The 21,887-nt window shown below is 56.7% G+C and overlaps 5 protein-coding genes across 5 annotated transcripts; all 5 read left to right on the forward strand.

Moving 5' to 3' along the window:
* Nucleotides 1–5,460: 5,460 nt before the first annotated feature.
* On the forward strand, nucleotides 5,461–8,127 carry LINJ_36_0910 (conserved hypothetical protein; the record flags this gene model as incomplete). Its single annotated transcript, XM_001469481.1, has 1 exon — nucleotides 5,461–8,127. The coding sequence occupies one exon, from the start codon at nucleotides 5,461–5,463 to the stop codon at nucleotides 8,125–8,127; it is 2,667 nt and encodes an 888-aa protein (XP_001469518.1).
* Nucleotides 8,128–10,203: 2,076 nt separating this feature from the next.
* MKK5 (putative mitogen-activated protein kinase kinase 5) lies at nucleotides 10,204–11,781 on the forward strand (the record flags this gene model as incomplete). Its single annotated transcript, XM_001469480.1, has 1 exon — nucleotides 10,204–11,781. The coding sequence occupies one exon, from the start codon at nucleotides 10,204–10,206 to the stop codon at nucleotides 11,779–11,781; it is 1,578 nt and encodes a 525-aa protein (XP_001469517.1).
* Nucleotides 11,782–14,959: 3,178 nt separating this feature from the next.
* Nucleotides 14,960–17,794, forward strand: LINJ_36_0930 (putative DEAH-box RNA helicase; the record flags this gene model as incomplete). Its single annotated transcript, XM_001469479.1, has 1 exon — nucleotides 14,960–17,794. The coding sequence occupies one exon, from the start codon at nucleotides 14,960–14,962 to the stop codon at nucleotides 17,792–17,794; it is 2,835 nt and encodes a 944-aa protein (XP_001469516.1).
* Nucleotides 17,795–18,325: 531 nt separating this feature from the next.
* On the forward strand, nucleotides 18,326–19,225 carry NU1 (conserved hypothetical protein; the record flags this gene model as incomplete). Its single annotated transcript, XM_001469478.1, has 1 exon — nucleotides 18,326–19,225. The coding sequence occupies one exon, from the start codon at nucleotides 18,326–18,328 to the stop codon at nucleotides 19,223–19,225; it is 900 nt and encodes a 299-aa protein (XP_001469515.1).
* A 1,155-nt stretch (nucleotides 19,226–20,380) lies between these two features.
* On the forward strand, nucleotides 20,381–21,130 carry LINJ_36_0950 (putative eukaryotic translation initiation factor 6 (eIF-6); the record flags this gene model as incomplete). The annotated part of the gene is made up of 1 exon (XM_001469477.1): nucleotides 20,381–21,130. One exon carries the CDS (start codon nucleotides 20,381–20,383, stop codon nucleotides 21,128–21,130), a length of 750 nt encoding a protein of 249 aa, XP_001469514.1.
* Between the last annotated feature and the right edge of the window lie 757 nt (nucleotides 21,131–21,887).

The following is a 21,887-nucleotide window of genomic DNA, read 5'->3' on the forward strand; positions in this document are numbered from 1 at the left end:
CGGGCGAGGCTGTGAGGCGACTTGCGAGACGGTTGCGTGTGGAAGTCGAGGGCAGGGGCTCCGTGCTCTCAGGTGACGGAGTCGGCGCATTGCGCTCTGCCGCGCGTGTCTACGGCCGCTTCGCACCCCGCAATGGGGGCCTGTACCGGACAGGGATGGCGCATGGCTCGTGTTGTATGGCAGAGGGAGGTGTCAAGGAAATTTCAGCGTGCTGCCGACTTGTGAAAAGTAAGTGGAAATGCCTCTGCTCGCACTTTCCGGTATAGGCGCACTGCTGCCGCTGCTTTTTGCGAACGCCGCAGAGGTGTCTCAGGAAGCACAGTTGACGGTGATTGTGTTACCGAGGAGCGATTACGCACTCGAAGTTTTATTCTTGGCGTCGCTGCGCCGCGAACATGAACAGGCTGTTCTGTGTCCTTTCTCATCAGCATCTTGTTTGTGGGCATGCCCACAACGCCCCATACACCAAAGAGACGTTGCTCATCGTTTGCCTTGTTCTTTGGAGTGCTCTTGTTAGATGGGCGTCTCAGCTCTCAGCTGAATCACTACGATCCGTTTGACAGGAGCCTTTTACTATTATTATTCATTGCCGGGACAGGCTCTGGCTGCCCCTTGTCTTAATGCCGCTGGATTGTCGCACGAGCTCTTTCCGTTGGTTTGTCCGATGTGATGATGACGTGTGTATTTTTTTTTTCACCTCTGCACACCTTTCCCTCCTGCATCACCTTTTTTCGGTTGCCTTGATCACCTTGGTGGTCTATGGTTGCTGACCCCTTTGTGGCGTTGGTGCTCTCATAGACGACGCTATGCAAGCGCATGTGCGTGTGAGGGGCCACGGGGGGAGGTAGAAAGCCCAGCAGCACACTTGAAGTTCAATAAGAAGGCAGGTGACTGCGATCGGTTACGGAGTAAAAACGGCCAATGATGAGAATGGTGATGACGAAAAGCAGTGCGCTCGGGCACACGGCAGCTGGTGCTTTTTTTTAATATCTCCGCTATTTTTATTACAACGTTCCTTATGTATGTTCGCCGCACATGCGTGGCCAAGTCGCGCCGACACGCCTCCTCTCTCTCCTCCCGCTCCTCTCTCCCCTCGCATGGCATCGACGGGAAACGGCAGATGAGGGCAGCGAGCCACCCCCCTTCCCCCCCTCCCCCCCAATGCACACAGTGGATGCGTGCGAAGTGTGCGGCCTCTCCCCCATGCGGCCGGGCGGGTGCGATGAGGCACGACGAGAGCGCCGCGAATGGCGGCGTCGAGCCCTCCCGACTGCGGTGTGAAGGGTGCCCACACCACCTTGTGGGATGCCGCGGCTGGAAGCGACTGAGAGGGCGCAGCACGTGTGCGAAGGAAGGGACGAGGAAGGACAGGAGGAGCCTGCTTAGACGCGTGGCCCCGATTCGGCGGCTGGACGCTGCGCCCTCGAGGACCCGGATGTAGTCGCGGCGCCACAGGAGGTGGGTGCGCTGCGGTTGGAAGCGCATACCTTGACTGACGTGTTCCTGGTAGAGCAAGGCGTTGGAACGAGAACTAAGTGTTTCGTGTATTTATTTCCGCTCTATTTCTTGCTGGCTTTACAGACATCTCTATTTCTCTCTCTAGCAGTTCATGAAGGGGAAAATAAAAGGAGAATGCTGTGTGTCTTTTTCGCTAGTCGTCGTCTTCGCTCTCTAATTTCTTCTTTGGTGTTCGGTTCGCTGCTTCCTTCTCACCGCGCCCTTTTTTTGTGGTTCTTGCGCCAAATCCCGTCCGTGTCTCGGTTTCACCACGTCGGCCTTTCCCTGCTGTTCGTGAATTTTTTTTTCGTTCGCTCGCAGCCTGTTGCTATGAGGGGATAGAGGATCTCAAGAACGCTTTTTCTTTTCTGTGTTGCTGATGCTTGTCATGGTCACACGACTTTTGACGGCTATTCGTTGGTGAAGGTGACGGTGAAAATCTTGAACGGGTTTTTCGTTTTTTTGTTGTTTGCTACACTTTGTGTATCGTAGCGTACTTAACCGTCGTTTCCCACACCTTTCTTGCGGTAAGAAGCGTGTACATATCACAACCTTGATGGATTTTCTGGACGACAGACCGTGCTTGTGCTTCCGAGGAGTGTAGAAAGCGCAAGACGCTAGTGGCGTACCAAGGCCGACGCGAGACAGAACCAAGGAGTACCACGGCAGAGGAACTGTTCATGACTTGCGGTCATCGGCAGAAAAGAGATCGCATCAGCGCCGAACAACGATCCGGCGCTTGCGCCTGCTGAGGTGTGGAGCTCAGTGGGGAATCTGAGGCGCGCTCATACGGATCGCGAGAGTGAGCATCAGCGCCTCGTCTTCGGCGTTGTTCACTTCTTCCTCGTCGGCGCTTTGGACCCGTGTCTCTGAGTCTCTGCCTGTCGCCTTCGGCTGCTGTGCACGTGGAGCGGTGTATGCGTCTGCGTGTCTGTGTGTGTGTCATGCTGATCCTCCCCTCTTCGTCCTCTACTTGAGCTTCTCTTATCAACGTGCTATCTCGCTTTTTTTTTGCCCCCCCCCCCCCGCGACTCCACTCCATCCCACTCGCGATCTGTTTCTCTTCAGGTTCGCAAGTGTGCATCTGCAGATGTGCGGAGCCCTTCCTGCACCGGCTCGAAGAAAGTGTAGCTGCTCTTCATATTTCCTTTTTGTGTATACACACATACACAAGCAGACCAGCAGACAGAGCTGGAATGTATGGCGACAACGAAACGGGAGAAGAGAAGCGATACACCATGCCAGCAGCAAGGAGAAGCGGGAGGCGTTTTTTTTTTCGTTTGGTCTTGCTTTCTCCTCCTCAGCTTTTTATTCTTTGTTTGTACCCGGCGAGTGACCTGCTTTTCTTTTCGTTGTTATTACGTAAAGGATAACCCGCAAGTGAGAGTCCATCACGAGTGGAGAAGGAAAACGCAAAGCAAAAACCATTGGTGCACTTGCACCTCTGTTTTTTCTCCCTCTTCGTGTGCGTGTGTGTGTGTGCCGGCACAATCGTATGGTTGCGTCTCGCCTTCTTGCTGACATGTGTCTGGGTGTCTTTCACGCTGTCTATGCTGGGCCTGCGAGTCTTGTGCGACTGTGACGAGCGTTTCATGGAGGGAGGCGGGAAACCTGTGGTGGTGAAACACAGATACAGGATCCACACAGAAACACACACAAAAAGGGAAAAGGGGGATGCGAATGTTAGTGATGCGGGGGTGACGGTGCCCGTGTAGTTCAAAAGGAATCATGTCACTCCCTTTCACGTTCTGTTTTCTTTACTTGCAAGCTTAGCTGTTTGCAATGCGATAATGAGCACGTGTGCATGAGTGTGTGCGTGTCTGCGTAAGGCTGTGCCGCTTTGGGGGAAGGCTCCCCTCTGTCGGCTTTCTACCTCGCCCCTCCTACGCCTCCTCGTTCCTCCCCCAGCACCACTGCCACCATCACTGCACACATGCGCACCTTCACCTCCCTAGCAGATGGGTTCTATTCTTAGTTCGTGTAGTCCTTCTTTATGCGCGCGTTCGTGTATGTTTGGCTGTACTTCACCTCTTCTTCATCCCTTTCTACTTTCCTCGTAGCTTTCCTATCCCTATTTATGAACGTTGTACACTTCTTGTTTTTTTTTTCGTCTCAGCGAAAGAGATTTATACATGTGCGTGTGCGTGTGTGCGCTAGCGTGGTGTCGATGATGTTGGTGTTTGCGCTTGCATGTGTACGTGACTCAAAGGTCTTCGGTGATGGCGAAATGATGTGTGTGTGTGTGTGTGGGGGGATTTTTGGTTTTCCTTCTCACGCTGCCATCTTATCTTCGATCCGTTGTTTTCTGCCTTGCTGTTATCTTTTTGCCAAGCTTACATGTGCATGTATCTCGGTGCTACCACACAGGTGTGCTCTTCTTTCCTTTTCGTTTACTTGGCCTTGCGCTTCACGTCATCATCAAAGCATGTTTCTTTATTCTTTATATGTGAGTATGCCATGCGCGTCTTTTCGTTTAGTATGTGTCCCATTACCTCTTTTTTTTCCGTTTCCCTCCTTTTTTTTTCATGTGTTGGCGCGTGTGCTTGTTGGTGCATCTCCACCCTTTTTGTATGTGACCGTTGGCGTCTTTTTCCTTCCTTTCTTTTTTTTTATTGTGTGCGTGTCTGCGTGTGTATGGCTGCCCCAGTGCCTCAGTTTTACTCTTGCCCCCGTTTGCTCTCGTTGTTCGTCTCTTGCCCCCTGATGACGAGGGAGCATGCCCGTGCGTGGTATCACGGGGCCCAGTGCTTCACTCCATGTGGGACGCAGCCAGGCAGCCCTCCCCCTCCCTGCCAATGCAGAGCCCTTGCAGGTGGTGACCGGCATTACGGGCGAGGCTGTGAGGCGACTTGCGAGACGGTTGCGTGTGGAAGTCGAGGGCAGGGGCTCCGTGCTCTCAGGTGACGGAGTCGGCGCATTGCGCTCTGCCGCGCGTGTCTACGGCCGCTTCGCACCCCGCAATGGGGGCCTGTACCGGACAGGGATGGCGCATGGCTCGTGCTGTATGGCATAATGAACCCCCTGCCGGGACAGTGTGGTTTCTCTGCGGCCGCCAGCGCGTCTCGGCGCTTGCGCCGTGTTTGATGCACTCTGTTGCAATATGTAGTTTTCTGTTGTCTCCCGCAGCGGTGATGAGTGATTACCTTATTCGTTTGTTCGTTTGCGAATGAACCGGGATGCTGGGAAGACGGGTTGGTGCTTGTCGCCGGTTCCCCTCCTGGCTTGGAGTGGGCTGCGTTTTTCTTTTTTCTACCGTTTGTGTGTGTGTGTGTGCTTGTCCCTCTCGATGTTTTTCGAGGAAGCAGTCGAAAGCGTTTTACATGTAAGCACAGCTCAGGCGGCACGAACGAGTGCATGCGCCTAGAGCCATGTACCCGTGTCTTCTTCCTAAACTGCGAAGAAGAAGAGCAAGTGTACTGAAGAGACGAGGGGGTAACGTGTGCCAAAGAACACGTTATTCTCCCTTAAACGCTCCGCGGGTCGCTGCCTTCATAGCTGCTGGGCGAGAGCGTCGCGTGAACTGCCTGCATAAAAGCAGCGCGGGGGCAGAGGTTGTGGGTGCGTGGTAGGACTACCGCTTTTCGGGTCAGCTACTCCGTGCTTGCTGGTGTATTTTCCCTTCACTTCCCTCTTGTTCTCACGCGTAGCCTTCTACACCCCCAACCCCCCACCTCACCACGCAGCTGACTCTCCAGCAACTTAGCACCCTCCATCTCACGCTTCAATTTTTCCTCCTACCCCTCGCACTACCTCGCCCACAGACAACCCTTTCATGGTTGCTTTTCAGAGAGTGCGTGAAGCCGAAGGTGCCGAGGGTGTGACTGTGCGTCGCTGTTCGTTGAGCCGCGAACGACAGCGCCACGACTGCTGCCATTTCTCGATTTCCCGCCCCTCCCCCTACCCCCTTGTTTTCCTGTCTCCTCCTTTATCCTCGTGTTGCTGCCCTGCTGCTTTGAAGGAGCCATGTGGAGTACAGGAGTGGACGTGGGCGGCAGAGAGGTGCACGTGCGTCTCTCACCCGGGGTCTATCGCGCCGCGTATTCGGCCCCACTGGCAAATATTGATGCTGGCCCAGATTGCGCTTCAACGGTGGCGATGCCACCAAAAGACGTCGCGAAGGCCCTCTCTGACGCGCGGAGCCGCTTTCATCAACTTCGAGACCTCCGACGGGAGCTCAGTGGCCGCCATCTGCCAAACACCGACGGTTTCTCAGCAGCAGCGGCGCCGGCAGTGCACGCATCGTCTGCATTCCCCTCAACACTGCCCACGGCTACCTTAGCTCAAGCCTCGCTTTCTGTGACATGTACACCATCCGCTGCCTCCTTTGGTCTCCCACTCGACCGGCTCTCGGCGGATGATCCGGTCACGCGCTCTGTCTTGCGCACCGCCGCGGCGGAGCGTGCGCTACGCCTGCAGCAGGCCGAAAACGATGAGCTGAAACGAGCGATGGTGACGCAGCAACAGGAGGCCGCCCAAATGCAGTGCTTGATCGATCGTCTCTCCGCAGAGCTCACCGAAATGCGGCAGACGGTGCTGCGGCAGACAGCCACCATGAAGTCGCTGGCGGCGGAAATGGAGCGCCGAGATGTGTATCACTTGATCAAAGAGAAGCACCGCAGCCAAGCGGCGGCGTCGGCGGTGGCGACTGCAAATGCCTCGCCGGGCACCTTATCTTCGCAATCCTCGTTAAGCCACCAGCAGCGACTCGCGCAACTCGAGCAGCAGTTGGAGCAGCTCACGAAGGAGAAAGCAGAGTTGCAGCAGCAGGTGAGCCACCTTTCGTCTCGCCACGGTGGAAAGCGGCAGAGCACGCCGGCGATCGAGGTTATCGACAAGGACGATGATTTGGTGGGGGAGGGGAGCGGGGCTGACGGGTCGGTTTTATCTGCGCGCGTGGAGTTGCAGAGGTTGGTGCAGGCCCTCGGTGCCATACTCCAGGCCGGCGCTTCGCCTCTTGCGCGCATCGGCGCGTGCTCCGAACCTATTTACGAGTTGGAGCTGAGTCGCGTTACACGACTGGCCCCTGCTCGCACACAGCGCGACCCCGATGACGATGCGCGTGCACCAGGAAAGGTAAACTCTGTCGTATGCATCTGCGGCCCATACAGTATGCGCGACGTCCTTCTGCGCGTTCAACTAGTGACAGAGAATGCGGGTTCACTGATGCGGCGCTCTCGCGGGCTTGAGGGGGGGCCTCTGCAAAGCCCCGGGAGGTGCGTGTTGTACGCTATGCGGGATACGTGCAGTGCTGTGAGGATCTGCCTGTACAAAGGGGTGGCCAATACTGAGGTCGAAACAGGTGAGCCTTGTAGCACTGAGTCACCGGCGCCAACTGCCACAGCAACCGTTGCCGTGCACACCTTGATCGCCACAGCCCTCGCCAGTGGCAACGAGCTAGAGACGAGGCATGCTGCCTACAGCGTACACACGGTCCATCTTGTCGATGACAAGGGCGGATTGCGTGACACCGTCACATTCTGGGTTCGAGTCACGGAAGTGCAGCACCGGCGTTACAGCGGGTACAGAGGGATCAGCTGCATCGACAGCGATGTTGATGGCCGTCGATGTGCGTCACCGTTCCAGTCACCTCGAACACTTGAGCCCGGTGGCGTTAGAATCCGCGAGAGAAGCGCGACGCCACTCAGCAGTGCTGATGCTGGCTCAGCGGAAGGTGAGAGCGTCACCAAAAACTTGCAACGCGGGCAGCGTCTTGGGCCTATGCTCTCCCCCTCCCGAAACGACGATGCCACACCTATGAAAGGACAGCGCCTCTTCGCGCACTCGTCGTTCTCATGCTCAACTGCTCCACCCGCCCCCACCGACGATGCCAACTCACGCGGCTCCGCAGAGAAAGCGAAAGGCATACTCGAGCAGGTGGAGCCGCAAACGAAGCCACTGCCAGCACTCCTGACTCCCTCGGAGGACTCCAAGAAGGCGGTGACTCGTGCAGCGGCAGCTGTCTTCTGCAGCGGGTCTAAGACCCCCATAACGTTCGACGGAACTAGCGAGTCACAGATCACGGATGATTCGGCGTTAGCAGCGGCGAGGACTACGACACTGCTGCCCGTGTATGACACACCAGCCCCCATGCCACCACGCCTCGCCGCGTCGTCTGACCCTTCCTCAACGGTAGGTGTCCGCCCCACTCCCAGTGCGCCGAACCTTTCTTGGCCACCGCCACCGCCTGTGGCCGTAGTGCCCGCTCCACCGCTGTCGTCGACACCGACCTCGACGCCCCCTGCTGACGCTGCCTATGCGATGCGGATGCGCATTAAAGAGGTGCACTTTCTTCACGAGGGCTGTGAGGACGACTTGGTGGAGGACATGCTGGAGCAATGCTCTCTGCAGGTGGTCGTCCGCGTAGATGGCGAACCCGTTTTCACCGCGCCAACGCGACGGAATTCGTCGCATGCGGTGTGGGGTGCCGAGGAAGGCAGTTTCACGCGCACGCTCACGACTGGGCAGGAGGTGCGCTTCGAGGTCCTTCACGGCGACAAGGCGCGAAGCCAAGCAGTGTTGCCTGCTTCAGAGATCCTGAATGCCAGTGGCGAGAAAGAGTTGACCTTGTTGTCCGTCAGCGGCGGTAGTCCTTGTGGACTGCTGACAATGGTTTTTGAAGGTTCTGTGTAGGCACCTCATGTGGCATGTGCATAAGACCACTTATACGTACACATGGTACCCTTCGGGTTCATAGATTGCACTCGCGACCCCGAGGAAGAGGGAGATCTGCGTGCGTTGAGCGGGGTGGTAGCGCTGCTGGATACATTTTTTTTTACTGCTCTTCGTGCTTCCCTGCTGTGCATGTTCCTCTCCCCTCTTACACGATCCGTGTAAAGTTGCATTGCCGGCGTTCCTCGCTCCATACCTCGCAGTACATGGACGCGGGCGTGCCTAGAGGAACTGCAGAGATGGACGAGGGGCGTGCCATAGATTTCATAGGCCAGGGGTGCCATAGTACTGCTTTTCGTGGCAGCATCAGAGCCTCGAATGAGACCAGAACGTTATCACGATAGGGATAGTGAGAAGCCGACAAGGCAAATACAGACACACATGATCGACATATATTAGCGCAACTCCCCACCTCACGACACGCTGCATGTGTGTGTGTGTGTGCTTTCATGCACGGCGATACGCTATCAGGCTCTTTTCGCCTTCACCAGCCAAATGCTTCCACGCTGTAGCTGCAATGTGGGAGAAGGCGAAGTTGAGATACAGAAGCACACAGCTGCGCCTTGCGGCATCACGCCGCCCGTTTGATGGCTGCCTGCATCAATTACAACATCTCCGCCCACACTTCTCCTCTTCTCTGTTTTTCGTCGTGCTTGGCACTTGCCATGCGATGTGTGTTTCTCTCCGTGACAATTTGAAAGGAAGTGGGGAGCTCGCACGGTAGCACCCGAATCCCGCGGTTCCGGCCGCCTTCCTTCCCTCGCTAAGGAGCAGTTCGTTCGGCTCCGTTTCTGCAAAGCGGGGAGAGCGGGAGCCCCGCCAGCGCCTTCTTCACCTCTCTTCGATCCCCTCGCTCCGTCTTGCGCTCTGTTTCTCCTATCGCCCACTTCACAGATCCGCTGCCTGCGCACACCTGGCGAGTGGCGGTGTGTGTGCGTGTGCAGTCGTTGGGGGCCCGAACAAACGACCGTCACAGGGAGAGCTCGAGGGCTCGACACGAGCCTCTGACCGTCCTTGTGGAGAAGCCGAAGAAGGTGCCATCGTTGTTGGCCAAGCCAAGAGGAAACTAAAAGCCGTCGTCGTTTGTGGAAAGAAGTGCGTGTCCGTGACGCACTTGCCGGCAGTCTCTCTCGCTGGCCCGCTCTTCTGCTTCTCTCTATCTTCTTCCTTTCTCTGTGCATTCGTGCGCGCGTGTGTGCGGGGGGCATCGGCGAGGAGGGGAGAGTGCGGCCACGCAGTCTTAATCACTTCTTTGCTGTGCTCTGCTTCCTCCGGTGGCGACAGCTCGACCTACCAGCCATCCTTTTCGCTGCCACACCAACGTCATCGCCTCAGCCGCGACCTTTCAAGTCAAGTCTCGCCCTCCCTTCGTGGGTGAGCACGTGCAATTTTTTTGTTGTTGGTTTGTTTGTCGACTGCATTCGTTTTAATACGTCTTCCTTGTACAGACACGTTTTGCCTCTTCCATCTTCCGCTTCGCTGTGTTCTTTGTTGTTGTTGTTGTTGCGGGGGTCTCGATCTCCACCCTCCCCGATTCAGCTCACCGCCTGTTGGTCTCATTGTACGATTATTTGTCTGCCCTAAAGGTCGGGTTTCCCCTGCCCACAGCCGCTACACTGCACACACACACACACACACACAGACACACAGAAGCACAAGTACCGACAAAGTCACAGCGAAGGAGGCCGCCACACCTTTCAGCAACCGGAAGACACAGAAAATCGCTGTGCCGCTCGCTCAGTTGGCTTCCCGTGTTTTCCGGTGTTTCCTCTCTATCTTTTGTATATGCGTCGCTTGTGCTCTGCCGCTTTTTTTTTTACTCAGCGCTTCTGCGACTCTTCTCATCGTGTGGTCTTACGTTGGTTCGGCATCAGCAGACGCCAAGGAGTCGCGCGGGTCGCACCGCTACAACGAGCGTAGAGCGATACCAGCAGGGGTGGCGGGGGGAGGCGACGTGGGGACGCCCTGCGCGTGCGCTTTTTTTGCACTGTTGCTTTTTTTTTTGCAGAGTCTCACGGTTTCCCAGTGTGATCAATAATGTCGCGACTGAAGATCAACCTTGACGCCATCGAGCGCGATGGAGCAAGCGCAACAGAGGGCTTCTGCGCCGACGGCGTCCGCATCGGTTCGCTTCTGGTGTCGTCTGAGGGAGTGCGGGATAATCAGGGCAACTCGTGCGTGCTGTCTCTCAGTGACCTTGAAGTGGTTCCGGAAACGGAGGGCGGCTTCTTAGGGAAAGGCAGCAGCGGCTCTGTTCGCCGTGCGGTTCACCGGGGCAGCAATAAGGTGGTCGCCCTCAAGGAAATCAAAGTGACAGGGCAGACGCACATCAATGAAATTCGACGAGAGCTGGAGACGCTGCACGCTGGCGACTTTGCAACGCCCTACCTCGTCGGTTTCTACGGTGCGTTCGCACATGAGGGGTCCGTCTTTATCGCGATGGAAGCGATGGACGGCTCTCTGCACGAGCTATACAAACCCGTCCCACCACCTGTCTTGGCATCCATCACACGACAGATGCTGAAGGGACTCACGTACCTGCATCGTACCCGCCATCTCATTCATCGCGATTTGAAGCCCAGCAACGTCCTCTACAACAGCCGCACCGGCGACATCAAGATATCCGACTTTGGTGTGAGCTCTAATCTGGAGTGCACCAAGGCAGACGCTCACAGCTTTGTTGGCACGGTTACGTACATGAGTCCTGAGCGGCTGCGAGGCGAGTACTACTCGTACGGGGCGGATATATGGTCTCTGGGGCTCGTTGTCGCAGAGCTGGCCGTGGGCGTGTGCCCGTATGCCGGTTTGCGCGGTGGCAGCAGCGAGGCGCGCTTCTGGGCACTGTTGCAGCATCTCAACGGTGACGGTGCAGCGCTAGAGCTACCGCCGGAGATGGATAGTGACCTGGCCGACTTCATAAGCGCGTGTGTCGTGAAATCTCCTGATCGACGGCCCACGTGTACCGAGTTGCTACGTCATCCGTTCATTTTGAGGCACACAGCTGCGGCGCCAGAGGCGGAGGCACAACCGTTCTCGACCACTACTTCCACTGCTCCTGCCCCCGGAGGACTCTTTTCACCGCTGAATCGCGCCTCGCCTGTGGCAGGGTCAGCCGTGCCCCTTGCAAGCGAGGGGAGCATTCTTAAGGCTACCTCGCCATCTCGAGCGGCGGCGGCGCCGCTGCCGCTGCCATCTCCCCTTGAGCGGCACGACGGCGAAACGGATGCGGATGTCGCAGACCGCACCGTCGTTGCGGGATGGATCCATGCTGTGATGGCGCGGAAGGTGTTGCACAGAGCGAGAGGGCACGGCAGCGAGGACCCGCACCTGGAGCCACTTGCTGCCGTATCGGCGTCCACAGCCACAGGCTTGGGCGAGAGAGGCGGGGCGGCGGGTGTTTCTGCGGTTAGCTCAGAGGATCCACAGGTCGCACAGCTTAGGGAGTTCCGCGCCGAGAGGAATCTAGAGCGGCACTCGGGTGATGGCGGCAGTGCCCCCGTGGAGCAAGACTGCATAGCTGGCGTACGCTCTCTCACGTGTGACGACCTGCGGCGGACCTCCACAGGGGAACCGTCTGTCAACCTCGATGATGAACTAAATCGGCTTCTCTTCTGAAATGTGTCCTTGTTGCCGGTTTGGCGCAGTCTTGCTTCCTCGTCTTTTCTTTTTCGGTGCTCTCTTGTCAAAGGCAAATAAAAAGTAGAGCAGCCCAATCAGCCCGAGCGAGCTGTCGAAGGATCTATAGGTACAGGGGAGGGGGTTGTAGCTTGACGTTGAGAGAGCACCAAAGGCAAACCGTGTGCGCCGTCGCCTGCTCATCGTGGCACATGTTTGCTACAACGACGTGCGTGCCATAACAGTAGGAGGGGCACAAGACGATGTCTAAGGCGTTCGATCCTGCCTTAGAATGTTCTCTGGAACAAAAAAAAGGAATCATGAAGGCCACGCATCGACACATCCACACCCTGTCTGGCGCACTCATCTCCACTGTGCGATAGGCGAGCTTGTCACCGGCTATCCTCCTCGTGTTTGTCTTTTTTTTTTCAAATTTATTATGATCGCTTGGAGGTCGATGCACTTTAAGCGCGCAATGTTGCCGAAAACGAAACGCAAGATGTCGTGAGGGGCTATGCTTTTCTGGGTTTGTTGTGAGAAAAAATGGTGGCGTTGTTGTGCGTCACGCTTCTTATATTTTTCTTTGTGTATTTCGCTGTAGAGGGAGGGGAGGGGAGGGAGAGTTGTGTCCGCGGCCCTTTCACTTCTGCAGCTTTCTCACTCTCTTCCCATCGCTCTCTCGATCTTCACCTCTTCGTTATATTTCGTTTGCTCGCTTCGATCTCGACAAGCCGTGCTGTGCCCGTTTCTTGTTTCGCCGTCTTTCTGTCTTGTTCTGGCTGCTCAACTCATTGGTGGCCCTCGATTCAAAGCAAAAGAACGAAAGCCTAATAGGGTAGTACCATCGCGCAAGGCGCAATCCATCGCTCAACCACGACCTTTTTTTTTCTTCGCGTTGTTTTCGTTCTTTGCGGGCGTGGGCGTCGCTGTGCTCGTTCTTTTCGTTTTCCTTTCTCGTTGGATAGCAGACGCGAAGAGGAAGAGGGACGAAGGTGACGGAAAGCGGCTTTGCCGGGATTCGTGTGTATGTGTGTGTGTTCTTCGCTTTCCGACTTACATTTTTCATTCTGTTTCTTCCAGGCTTCGACTGTTTTATTATTATTTTCGTGTGTGTGTTTGTGTGTGTGCGCAGGCGGTTAGGACCTCTCCGTCTTTCTCTGGCTGGCACTGTTTTTTTTTTCTGTTGTTGCTATTTTGGATTTAGCGCGTAAGGAACATCTGCCGACCTTACCACTTCCGTGCTTTCCTTATCTTCCCCTTGTTCTCTTCGTCGTCTATGGCGGTCTTCTACTTTTTCGCGCTTCACTTTCATGTTGCTCGACTCCTTTGCTGGAATGGCTCTCTCTCTCTGTTTTTGGTATTTCTTGTTTTTTGTCCCCGAAGCCTTTCAGCACCTTTATGCATGTGTATGAGTGCGCATGGCCGACTTTTTTTTCTTTTTTTTTGCTTCACTTCTAGCGAGGGGTCATGTGGTGCGGTTGGTGTGCATCATGATAGAAAATGATCGTCAACGTTATTGTTGTTTGGACGCACCTCCCTCTGCATGCCTCTTATCCTTCACTGTTCCTTTATTTTCGCCCCTTTTCTCTTTGCCGTTCTCTCTCTCAGCTTCTGTAGGTCGCTCTGCATGTTGGTCTGCCTGCCCACTTCGCCATGCTCCCTCGGCTCTCTTCTGTGTGTATGTGTTGCGGTTGTTCATCTCTGGACCAGTGTTGCCACAGACATCTTCACCACTCGAAGAAAAGAAAGGATAGAAGCGCCTATCGCAAACCGTTATATCGTCTACTATTATTGCGCATCGCTGTTGTATCTAATGCCTACGTGCGGCGTTTCATGAGCGGCTCTCTCCTTCCTCTCCCCTCCTCCGTCTTTTCCGTGTCTGCTTGTGCGCGTGTAATTCAGTTGGCGTTTGCTGTCGTTAGTCCTTCTTTTGTTGAATTCCCCCTGTCTTGCTCACCAGCGCGTCTCGTGCCTTCTGAATCCTCTGATCAAGCCGTATTTTTATTATTATTATTGTGTGTGTGTTTTCTGCGACTGCAACGAGGCACCTCTCAACGCAGTTCACTGGATCGCTCTCTGGCACCCTACACACAGACACGCATTTTCTTTTCAGCAACGTGTCCATTCGTGTTCCATAAAACGCTGGCCGAACGCCACACTTGTCCCTGTCCGGTACAGGCCCCCATTGCGGGGTGCGAAGCGGCCGTAGACACGCGCGGCAGAGCGCAATGCGCCGACTCCGTCACCTGAGAGCACGGAGCCCCTGCCCTCGACTTCCACACGCAACCGTCTCGCAAGTCGCCTCACAGCCTCGCCCGTAATGCCGGTCACCACCTGCAAGGGCTCTGCATTGGCAGGGAGGGGGAGGGCTGCCTGGCTGCGTCCCACATGGAGTGAAGCACTGGACCCCGTGATGACGTTAGCCACCCTACCATAGTATCAGATTTGCGTGCGTACTCTGTGGGGGAATCCCAAAGAAAAAAAAACCTGCAGCTTGCCCTCGGGTGCGGTTGTGGGCTCGTGATGTTGGCGGACGGGTCTGTGTCGACCCTGTGCCGAAGAGACTTGAGGTTATGGGGAGGTGTCTACCGACTCAGTGAGATTCGTATTCGGTGATGCCACCAATTCTTTCTCACGGGGTGCACAGAAGAGGAGACCTCCGTTTCCCTCCTTTGCTTCCTCTGTACTCCACTTTTATAAGATACCGTTTTGATCGCAGGTGGGGGAGGGGACAGCCTCGATGGGCCACCGCGTTGCCCATACCATTGGTTTTCAGGCAGCAACGAAGGAGAAGGTGTGTGCGCTCGTTTGGCGGTTTGGCGTTTCTTTTTCCGTTTTTGTTCTGGTTCGCTGTTGTCCTCTGTGCTGTCCACATTTGTTTTCTTTTTCTCTTGAGACCCAGCATTCCGGGAACTCGGAATACTGGCGCACACGCGCAATTTGCAGAGAAACACTCAAGTTCGCATGGCAATCCCTCCGCCGTGTGCTTCACCGACTCTTGATTCTGCAGGGTTGCCCCCTCCCTCCCCCAATCTTCTCTGTAGTGTAAAACTGCTCTCTTCTTCCCCCACTACACACACACACACATAAACATACATACACGCTCGCGGTAAGCGCACCATCGAAGGATAGACGCCGGGTTCTCGCAGCCTCATCTCCTCCCCATCACTCGACACACATGGACAAGAAGGCTTTGCGCAGGGCTCAGCAGGCATCGCGGGCGGCGTTCCTACGAAAGGAAGCGTCTCAACGCCAAAAGGCAGCCAACACCGTTGTCGAGCAGAAGCTGAGGGACATCGAGCAAGGCGTCGTCCCGGCATCTGTGACCGAGGCAGACTTCTTGCTGCACCGCTCAGCTGAGGTGAATACAGCAAGCGAGCTATTTGACGTCGCGCGCCGGCGCCAGGCCCTCGGTGGCGAAGGCGAAGCCTTGGATCGATGGAGCGAGCTGGCAGCAGAGCTGCCGAGTCACCCACACTCATCGGCATCCCCCGCCGACGCATTTAAAGTTACAGAGGAGGCGAGCGATGTTCGCGGCGCTGGCGTGGTGTCTGCGCCGGCCTCGGCGGTGGCGATGGACGCGACATCACGACCCCTCTCCTCTGCAGGGTATGTAGCGATGAGTGAGGCAGAGGTGGCGGAGCGAGTGGCGAGGCACGCCTATGTCCGGGAGAAGACCTTCGCCGAGCTCCAGGAGGATCGTGCGGCTGCACTGCAAGGCCAGAAGGAGCGACTCCAGCTGCAGCGCAGAAGTCTGCCAATGCACCAGGCACGGGAGGAGCTGGTGAAGCTCATTCGCGACAATCGCGTGGTGATCATTGTGGGTGAGACCGGATCGGGCAAGACGACGCAGCTGCTTCAGTATCTCTATGAGGAGGGCTTCCACTTGGGCCCGAAGGCGCGAAAGCGGCTTCTCACCACCCCTGCAGGGGCTGCGGCTTCCTCGAAGATGAAGGCTGAAGCTGATGGCGAAGGCGATCGTGCGATGGCGGACGAGGAGCAGGAGGAAGAACTACGACTGATCTGCACGCAGCCTCGACGAATCGCTGCGATTAGCGTTGCAGAACGCGTCGCCCAGGAGGTTGGGTGCCCGTGCGGCAGCGTTGTGGGATACAAGGTTCGTTTCGATGACAAGACGGGCCCCCTCACCCGCATCCTATTCGTGACAGACGGCATGATGCTGAAGGAGTTCACAAACGACCCCGATCTGTCCTCGGTCGGGGCCATCATGGTCGACGAGGCCCACGAGCGTTCTCTGAGCACCGACATCCTGCTCGGCCTCCTGCGCGACGTCATTCGCCGCAACCCGGACCTCAAAGTCATCGTTGCCAGTGCCACCATCAACGCCGAAAAGTTCAGCGACTTCTTCGATAAGGCGCCAGTGTTCACCGTGAGCGGACGGACCTACCCAGTGGAGCTCTTTTACTCAGACGAGCCGGTGGCTGACTACGTGACGGAGTCGGCCCAGACGGTGCTGGGCCTGCACCTGTCCAAACCTCTGCCTGGCGACGTTTTGGTATTCCTGCCGGGCCAAGACGCGATCGAGACGTGCGCGGAGACCCTTCAATCGTACATGGATGAGGCGAAGGGCCGGCTGCGGCCGCTTCTTATTCTCCCGATTTACTCGTCGATGCCACCAAAGGAGCAAGCCCGCATCTACGAGCGCACGCTGCCCGGCACGCGCAAGGTGGTGATCGCGACGAACATTGCCGAAACGTCCATCACGATTGATGGCGTCGTCTACGTGGTGGACTGTGGACTGTGCAAGCAGGACTACTACAACCCGCAGGCGATGGTGGAGGAGCTGCGGGTGGTGCCGACGTCGCAGGCAAGTGCAACGCAGCGCGCGGGGCGAGCCGGGCGAACACAGCCGGGTGAATGCTATCGCCTCTTTACAGCCTACACCTTCCACAACGAGCTGCCGCCAGAGACGATACCGGAGATTTTGCGGTGCTCGATGAGTGCAGTTGTTCTACAGCTCAAGGCGCTCGGCATTCACAACCTCCTCCAGTTCGACTTTCTTGATGCGCCGTCGACTGCGTCGCTGGAGCGGGCGTTAGACCACCTTTTTCTGCTCGGTGCAATGAAGGCGGATGGCCGGCTGACTGTCACGGGGCGGCGCATGGCTGAGTTCCCGCTGGAGCCGTCTCTGAGCAAGTGCTTGATTCGGGCGTGCGCGCTGGGCTGCGGGCGGCACATGGCTATGGCAGCCGCCATGATCACGCTGGACTCCATCTTCATTAACACGCGCGATGCAAAGGAGCGGCAGCACATCAAGAGCGCCAGGGAACATCTTTTCGGTTTTGGTAACGGCGACGTGACTGGCTACATCCGGCTCATGGAGGAGTGGCTGCGTGCGGGCCCGCGCGCTGGCGAGTTTTGCCGCTCCAACTGCATCAACGCGCGCTCGATGCTGCGCGCACGGGATGTACTGGACCAGATTTTGAAGACGTTCGACCGCATCGGCCTTGACGTGGAGCGTGTGCCGTCCAAGAGCCACAGCGACGGAAAGGACCTCGACGACGAAAACGATGCGCTCGAGAAGGTGCTGAGCGCAGCCGCGAATCAGATCGACGTGGAGGCCGTTACTAGGGCTCTTCTGTCTGGGTTCTTCTTCAATGTGGCGAAGCTGGAGGCGGACAAGTGGTCATACTTGGTCGTCCGACCGATGGACACCAGCGTGCCAACTGGGGCGAAGCGGCTCGAGAGCGCGGGCACAGCAGAAGCTTCCGTTGCCGAGATTCACCCTACCAGCTTTCTCTTTGGAGCCGGACGCAAGTCTAACGCGCATCGCACCCCATCAGGCACCACCGACGCTGAGGCTGGTGTTCCCCCGGTGCTGCGAGAGAGGCCAGGTCTCGTCGTGTTCCTGCAGATGCGGCGGTCGACGAAGCGCTTCATGACGCACGTCACCGCCATCGCGTCTGCGGAGTGGGTTCTGCAGAGCGCTCCTGTGAACTACTTTCGGCCGGAGGAGCTCGAGACGGGCCTGCGCAAACGACAGCGCGCGTGATCATCTGCATCATGCAAAACCTACCCGAAAAAAAAATAAGGAGTGCAATGTGGTATAGCGCGGCGTGCAGTATAGAGACGGTACGAGATGTCGCAGCGGCGCTTTCTGGAGCCGGTCTTTCGTGGCATGGCGCAGCAACAACCGCCACGGCCACCCTTGCACGAACGCTCATGCACAGCCGCACTCCCCCCCCCCCACACACACACACACCTCTGCCTAGGTCTTGCATGATCGCTTTGTACACTATAACTGAGGGAGAAAAAAAAAAAACATAAAGAGACGGAACGCGAACAGCCTCAACAGCTTTTCCTTCACAGCAACGCACGCCCAGGGAGTCGTGCCGCGTGTCGATTTAGTATTGGGGGTTTTCCGTACTCGGAGGTGGGCGGGTGCCTGCGGAGTGGCTTGCGTGTGTGTGTCTGAGTGCGCTGACGAGATGCCGGCCGCCCCTCATTCGCTCCTGCCCTCCCTCTCTGCCGCTTCCCACCCCCAAGCACTTTTTATCCTATACTGTGCACATACGTACTCGTTATGCATCGCTGTCCACCTCCTCCTGGCCCCCTTCCCTCTCTCGTTTGGTGTTTGCCACTTCGTCGTTGTCTTCGCAAGGCTGCGCGCTGTCATGGGTTACGCGTTTTTGTGTCCAGTATGCTTCGGCGTACGGTATGCCGTCGCATGATGCAGCTGCATGCGCAGCGCACCCCGAACCCGCTCTGCCACTCCTTCACCATCCCGGCGGACAGCTTTGAGAGCTTTGTGCCGCAAGGGCAGTCGTGCGAGGTGGCGCACCGCGGCCTGGCGTGGGTGCACCCGCTCTCCCAAGGACTCTTTGAGCAGTACCCGCAGGAGCTGATGAGCGTCTTCATCGCGCCTCGGCACGTGTCCATCTCCGTGTACACGAACGTGGATTGGTCTAAAATCGAGTGGAGCATCAGCAGCTTTCTGGGGCACTACCTCATCTTTACTAATGCGTGCATCTCTCCTGCAAAGGAATACACCCTCATCGAGGACGACCTAGAACTGAAGGACAGCGACTCCGAGGTGTTACAGTGTATCAAGGAGCTGCTGCGAGAACAGGTGCGTCCGATGGTCCAGCGCGACGGAGGCGATGTGAAACTGCTGAACTTCAACGAGAAAACGGGGATCGTGTCCCTAGCGATGCTTGGTGCCTGCAAAACGTGCCCCTCATCGCAGAACACCCTCAAGGACGGTATCGAGCGCGTCATGAAGCACTTCTTGCCGGAGGTGACAGAGGTGATCGAGGACAAGGAGCACCAGTTCTACGAGGACTATGGGCTCCTTTTCGACTCGGAGAAGGCGCTCTTCAAGGAGGCCGCGCGACTAGATCGAGAGCGGCAGGCGCAACTTCGACACAAGCTAACCCCCATGGTTCTCTCCTATGATGCTCTCAACGAACCGGATGGCGATTGAGTGCTGCAGAGACATGTGTTTGGGTGTGGGCGCGCGTGCGTGTGCGTGTGCGTTCATGCTTACGCGAAACTGTTGGCTCAAGGGAACCGCTCTGCACTGGGCGTCATCGCGCAGACCCTCGATGCGCACAATGCTTATGCCTGTTTCGCCTTTTGCGTGTTCTCTGCACTTTTTTTTTGTATCGCGTTGGCGCCTCTTGAAAGCGACCTGCACTGTTGCGTTTTCAGCCTCCCTTCCGTGACTGGGAATGGGAGAAGAGGGCAACGTCTCCTACCGCCCCCTTCTCCTTGCGCTCCGCATTTTGGTCGAACGTCTGTACGCCTTCAAGTACAACTGGCATCAATGAGTGGCGTGTCAAATGTCCCGATCGCCTTGCATCGACTCTCCCACGACGAAGAGGTGCATGCATGCGTGTATGCTTGTAGGTATATCGGTGCGCACCACAAGCGCCCACACGCACATAGACGCGCAGGCCTGATGGGGCGTTGTGACAGCGACCGAGCAGCGCCTCGTCGCTCGAGAATGTAGCTTTTCGCCCCTTTGTGATGCCGATTACTACGCCTAATTCCCTCCCTCCGGATTGAGCGATTCGGCTGTCACAATGGGTACGCGCAGGGTCGTAGAATCGGTGGATGTCCCCTTTTGAGCAGCTTCATCTTCCTAGGGCGTATTGCCGGCACGTCCCCGCCCACGCATGTGGTGATATCTGCCCTCCCCCTCATTCTTCTTCTCTCTCTCTATGTCCTGTTCGAGTCCTTTGCCCATACACGAAGAAGAACGGCAAGGAACAGAAGCAGCTAGCGAGCTGCCAACGCCATCTCCCTCATTTTGTGTGTGTGTGTGTGTCGCTCACCGTCCTTTTACATACAGTTCTCTTCGCACATAATTCTTTTTTTTTGCTTTTTCCTTTCGCTGTTGTTGTTGCGCGTCGCTTCCTCCGGCCTCTCGCACCTACTCGGCCTTTTTTACGCTTACGGCGGCGTTTTTGTGTCCCTGTTCTCGACCGATCACGCTCGGTGCCTTCTAGGCTCCGTTACTCCGTGCCTACACTGCTGATCACGCCTCCAATTCCCCAGTGACCACCCCATTCACACTCCTCACCGGCACACCTACTCCAGACAACGTGGTCGACTTAAAGGAAGACCCACATCCACCATGACGCTACGCACCCGCTTCGAAAGCTCCGATGATATCGGTGTCTTCTCCCGCCTCACCAACGCCTACTGCCTGGTGGCCGCTGGCGCGTCGCAAAACTTCTACTCGGTGTTCGAACAGGAGTTGGCCAACCACATATGTGTCGTGTACACGTCCATCGGTGATGCACGCGTGATTGGCCGCCTTACCGTCGGCAACCGTCACGGCCTCATCGTTCCGTCTATCACGACGGATCAGGAGCTGCAGCACCTCCGCAACTCGCTACCCGACTCCGTGAAAGTGCAGCGCGTCGAAGAGCGTCTCTCTGCACTAGGCAACTGTGTGGTTTGTAACGACCACGTAGCGCTCATCCACACAGACCTGAGCCGTGAGACAGAGGAGGTGATCCGCGACACTCTGCAGGTTCAAACGTTCCGCACTTCCATCGCGGAGAACGCCCTAGTCGGTAGTTACGCCGTAGCGACGAATAAGGGTTGCATGGTGCACCCCAAGACCCCTGCGCAGGACATGGACGAGATTTCGTCCCTGCTTCAGGTGCCGGTCGTGGCGGGCACGATCAACCGCGGCAATGCTGCCATCGGCTCTGGCCTCGTAGTGAACGACTGGGCCGCCTTTTGCGGTCTCAACACGACGGCGACAGAAATCACCGTCGTGGAGCGTATCTTCCAGCTGCGCCGTGAGGCCGCCGGTGGCGACGAAGGCAACCTACTGCAGAATGTCCGCGAGACCCTGGTGGACGAGCTGGCGTAGCTGAAAAGAGAACACACGAACAGGAAAGGGCGGTGAGCTGCGCGAAGCGAGAGTATCACGGGTCACGAGCGCGCCGGAGCCTTCGCACATCTGTGCCAAGGCTAGGCAGACGCTGCTCGCTTTCGAAGTCGATCACACCGTGTTCCCCTGCCCACAACTGCCACTGTATGGGGGTGGCGGACGGTTGGTCTTCTTCCGCTCCGACACAATTCCTTGTTCTTTTTTCCGGTTGCTCTTGTCTTATGGTAACGTCTATGCGCGCGTCTGTGTCTCACACGTCGCCGTTGTTTTTTTTTTATTATTCTCTTTTGGTGTTGTTTGTTGTTTTCCGCGTTCCTTTTTTTTTTGTTCGGCTCGTTGCGTCGCTGCAGTGGTTCAGTGCTTGTGCGTTTTTTTTTTTCGCGTGTGTGTTCCTGTTTTTGGGTGTCCGTCGTCTCGTTCTTCTCCTTTTGTGGGGGTCCGTTACGGCGATCTTTCTCCCGTGTGATCTCTGTGGGTTCTCGATCCGGCAGGAAAACAGCAACAACGAAAAAGGGAGTCGCCGCCCTCCAATGCCGCTGCGCGCGCGGGTGTTTTGTGTTGTTGTGGTTGGTAATCGTTTGAGGTGGGGGTGCGCGTGTGGTGCGTCTTTGGTGCTCGCACATGCGACCACCGCGTCGCTTTTGTAAGATGCTCGAGCCTGTGGACGGTGCGCTTTCCAGCGCGGTAGCCACCAGCGCCGACCTTTCCCATTTGTGTGGCTGATGCTGGCACTCTT

The sequence above is a fragment of the Leishmania infantum genome, chromosome 36, assembly GCF_000002875.2.
Source record: "Leishmania infantum JPCM5 genome chromosome 36".
Classification (NCBI taxonomy): domain Eukaryota; phylum Euglenozoa; class Kinetoplastea; order Trypanosomatida; family Trypanosomatidae; genus Leishmania; species Leishmania infantum.